The sequence below is a fragment of the Branchiostoma belcheri genome, unplaced genomic scaffold, assembly GCF_001625305.1.
Source record: "Branchiostoma belcheri isolate BF01 breed outbred unplaced genomic scaffold, Haploidv18h27 scaffold4, whole genome shotgun sequence".
In the NCBI taxonomy this organism is placed as follows: Eukaryota; Metazoa; Chordata; class Leptocardii; order Amphioxiformes; family Branchiostomatidae; genus Branchiostoma; species Branchiostoma belcheri.
This window is the reverse complement of record NW_017804020.1, coordinates 1,836,466-1,840,777: the sequence shown is the minus strand read 5'-3', so window position 1 is coordinate 1,840,777 and position 4,312 is coordinate 1,836,466. Positions and strand designations below refer to the sequence as shown.

General features: G+C 38.4%; 1 protein-coding gene across 4 annotated transcripts in view; it reads left to right on the top strand.

Moving 5' to 3' along the window:
• The window catches only part of LOC109477022 (cadherin-like and PC-esterase domain-containing protein 1), a 100,236-nt gene extending 97,364 nt beyond the window's left edge, over positions 1 to 2,872 (top strand). For all 4 annotated transcript variants that reach the window (XM_019778040.1, XM_019778039.1, XM_019778037.1 and 1 more), the window contains 2 exons: positions 524 to 670; positions 2,076 to 2,872. In XM_019778040.1, the coding sequence (XP_019633599.1) occupies positions 524 to 670; positions 2,076 to 2,270 (342 nt within the window). In that variant the 3' untranslated portion in view covers positions 2,271 to 2,872. The remainder of the gene's footprint in view (positions 1 to 523; positions 671 to 2,075) is intronic.
• The last annotated feature ends 1,440 nt before the right edge of the window (positions 2,873 to 4,312 follow it).

Here is a 4,312-nt window from a genome sequence, read left to right as displayed (position 1 = left end):
CCACCTTCCTGTGGACGGCATCCACTGTCTCTCACAGGTAAAGATGCAACCTGTAACAGTTAAGGGTGGATGACTTGATTTAGGAGGGAATGCATGGGGGGGATCCTGGCAACGCTTAACTGTAGATATAGGAGAGCAGGCAACACTTAAAAATAAATTGAGTTGTTCTTGTGTTATGCGTTGGGAAGAACTTACATGTAATTGGAATGTTCTTTTGTATTCAATGGGTTCTTGCTATTAAAATGGCTTGCTATACCTCATGGCAAAAGCCATTAAAGGTGGATGACATGTCTTGAACTTGTTGAAAAAAACAAAGTTTTAAGAGAGAGCAAAACAAAATTCAGTTCTTGCTTGATGAAAGTTTAGCACAACCCTTGCACTATAGGTTCAGGGCTGGCACTGGAGAAAATGGAGGTAAAAAAACTCCTGTTTCAGCATCAGCTGCAGCCTTGCATTGATGGTAACATCTTGCGTGTAACAGAAAGGCACTGAATCTAATTAGAAATGTGTCATATGCCAACAGCAAGAGCAACACAAGCTACTGATGCACAACGCAGGCCTGAGCGACTTTGCAAGGCAGCTGGGGTTTGATGTGGTGGAAACCTTCAACGTCACTTTGCCAAGATACAAGGACTTCCTACAAGGAAAATGTGCCTGCCACTTTCACAAGGTGAGGGAGTCTTTCCACTTAAAGACAGTTTCCAAGGCAACTTCAGGGTGGCAAATGTATAGACCTACATGTATGTTACATGGGCAGCTTCATATAGACCATCCCAGCAGTTACGTTGTTGGCAGTACTATGCCTACACAAAGCTAGATTTTTCATTGTTTTCCTTGGATGTTTGATCAAAATTGCATCAGAATTTTTCCTGTTGCAGAAAATATCTTTTCCGACACAACGTTTAAAAACCACGGACAAAATGTCATCCTTAAATACCTGAAAATGACCTTAAACAAGGCATTTTGCCGATTCCTGTTCTGTGCATACAAAGAAGGAAAAACTTTATTGCGCAACAGATGTAGAAGATACATCGTATGGCAAAATGCACATAATACATTACAGGTTTTGCACAGGCCTGGTACGTTCTGTCGATGTGTTGACCTTCCCCGTGGTTAGTGACAGACACACTGCAGTAGTTAGCATAGTTTAGGTCTGAATGTTTCCACCTCTAGGACAGGACTGACCTTCCCCTGCTAGGCAAGGTAATTTGTCGTGCCCCACACGGAAAGGTGAAAGAAACATAAACTGACAAGAAGGGCTCGGACTAAGCTGTATGACTTCAATCACCTCGCCCGGTGCCAACAGAAACAACACGCTGGTATTTAGGCATCATTAGTGAAATCTGCCACTGTTATTTTGTTATTTCTGTCGATTCGGGGACTTGTCTCACTAACCTAGTGAACCCGGGGCTTAAGAACTGACAGGAGATATTTTGCTTTGGGATTCCTGCCTCGGCCTTTTGTGCTCCTGATATCCACAAAATGACAATCTGCTGAGATATACCTGTTGACAGGACACGGGGGAAAAACAAAGATTTTCTCTCGACGTGACAATGATAGAAGACATGTGCAAGTCCGGACCGTTGCATAGGTCTAGCCAAACTGAATTTTTTTTCAATCATCTCAATTTTGTTTGACGTAAATTTCAAAATATTGACTCACTGAAATGCTACTTCCTGCATTTTTAGGTGCAAATTTTGCTGGTAGACGCTTAGTTTAATGACTGTAATACATCTGTTTTGGTGAAAAATATACTCCTTCTATGTCTTTATTGTAGGTCACACCAATTTGATTTGTTGGTTCTTTGATTTTTTGAAAATACATGTACATTGTATGGTTAACTGGAAAAACCTAATGAAAGTAAAGTTTCAAGACCTGGTTGATGCCTCAGTTTTATGTAGTAAATACAGTCAAATGAGGGAAAGACTGATGCTAGGTAGAACACTGAGTACATGTATGTTTGATTGCAGGTTTCTAAGACCCATTTAAAACACTCAGGCAGAAACCTAACATCTGAAAACTGTGTACGCATGCGTGCTTACAAAAACTCATCATATTTTTCTTTTTATCTACAGGTCAGACAGGTAAGAGGAGAGCACACAGCAACAAACATCACAAAAAGGGAGACCCTCCCCCCTCACAGACAGTATACCGACCCGGGTGGTGAGGAGGAGGATATGTACGGACCAGTCCATTACCATGTGGAGGGGGACATCAATGCCCTGTATTCAGAGATACTCCTTAACAGAATATGCGAGCCTCCCAGATGATAGAGTTACGGGTGAGAAATAAAGGTATTATGTATGGCAGGATCATGGGAAAAGCTTCTGAAACTATTGGAAGTTTTGTCCATGTGTGGTCGGTGCATATTGGAGCTTGCTAAAGGCAAGAAAGCTTTGGCTACCATATGCAAAGCATTACCCTTGCAAAATGCAGTGCATTCCACTTATATAACATTACCTGTACTTATGTATATATGAAATACAGAACAATCGTGTACAGAGGCTGTTATCTGAATTATATTAAGTCACATAACTTGTATATACAAGGTATAGAAAGCGATAATATATTTATGTTGCCTTAAATCTATCCTGAAGTTATTTTTAAGTAGGTAACGTTACATGTAGCAAGAGGAAGGCCTTTGTATGTTTAAAAGCTCAGGGACATCATTTAATCAACAATGCCTTCAGTGTTTCATACATTACTAGTTGGTCAAGAGGTTATCTTTTACACAGGTGTGTGCGGAAAGTACTCTACTACACACTATTGTGCTCTACATGTTCGCCATGTTCAAGCAAAAAAATGTTACTTTTAGGCCACACCAATTTAATTTCTTGGTTAACGGATTTTTCTAGAAAAAAGGTGTGAGCGGGCGAAAAAAAAAATCCTATAATGGCCCAAAATGGTACCATAGGAGCCATGAAGTCCACACACCAGGCTTGTTCAAAATTTAAACAATGAGTTCTGAACTTTTAATGATACCATTGCATTGAAAGATGGAATAACTGTAAGAACTAGTAAGAAAAGGACTGTTTTCAACTGTTCAGGGCAAAATATGAGCCTTTTGCAGTTGATTCTGAATTTTTATTTTTATTTTCAAATCAGAAAAAAATGAAGCGGGCGAATTTGTTAACCAAGAAATTAAATTGGTGTGGCCTTGTGTACAGTATATTTATACATGTATGCCCCTTGATGTTTTCTTTGTAGAAGCAAGTCTACTGAAATTTCCTTTATCTGTCACCATTAGTTATAGTCAGAATAGTTCTGCGTCAAGAAAAGAAAGACTATCAAACCTTCCATCTATCAGCCTATCAAAAAGAGTAGCAAAATATTGTATGATAAAAAATACATTTTAGCATTGTCTCTACCACTTAGCATATGTCCGTCCATGTACAATATAGTTTATTTCATCCCAAAGTCTTTGAGTAGTGTAAGTCCCGATTTACATGCAGATAAAATCCTAACAGTAAGAAAACTATGTACATGTATGCATGCAAGCATACGAAAATTGCATACACATCAACTTTTTCCTGCATATAAATCAGTCTGTAACATTTGATCTGACCGTACATTCTTGACATACGTCAAAGCAGGCCAATTTACACGCAGGACAAATTTAACTTAAGTTAATGTATACAGTTTTCGTGTGCTCACATGCTTTACACAGTTTTCTTAACGCTTACTAAGTCTTAGCACCAAGAAGTAAAGGTTCGGAATCAGATGTAAGTTACCTCAGAAATTTCAGGGACTTGAAGTGCCAAAAATTGCTCAGAAACCACTTTTTAAACGATTAAAACAACGTACTGCCCTACCTTGGTTACCCATTCCTACAATATGATCACAAAGAAATAGTGTCTAAGCATAGACCATTGTAGTGCATGTATAATAGAATGCTACAGTTGTACTATGTACAGTACTGTATATCATGTACATATCATGACAGATCACACAGATAAAAAGTGTTCGTTTACTTGTTATGGGTGAATTTTCATACTACATGTAGAAGTGATGTGCTCACCATCATGGTCTTGATTTTTAATATGAAAAATAGTGTTTTGCTGTGCGTAACTTTCCTCTAACTTTCACAACTTTTCTCAACTCTAACAGTGTTACTCCTTTAGTTTCCACATTCAAGACAGACTTTTGCAGAGATTGTAACTTTCTTGAATCCACATAACAGCAAAAAGTACAATCTTGTATTGATACTGCCATACATGTACCATGTTTATGTGCCATGTTCCAACTTTTAAAAAAATAATTCAACCACCAAGTGGTTGGTGTTTTATGTTTAAGATAACTGCATTATGTTTGA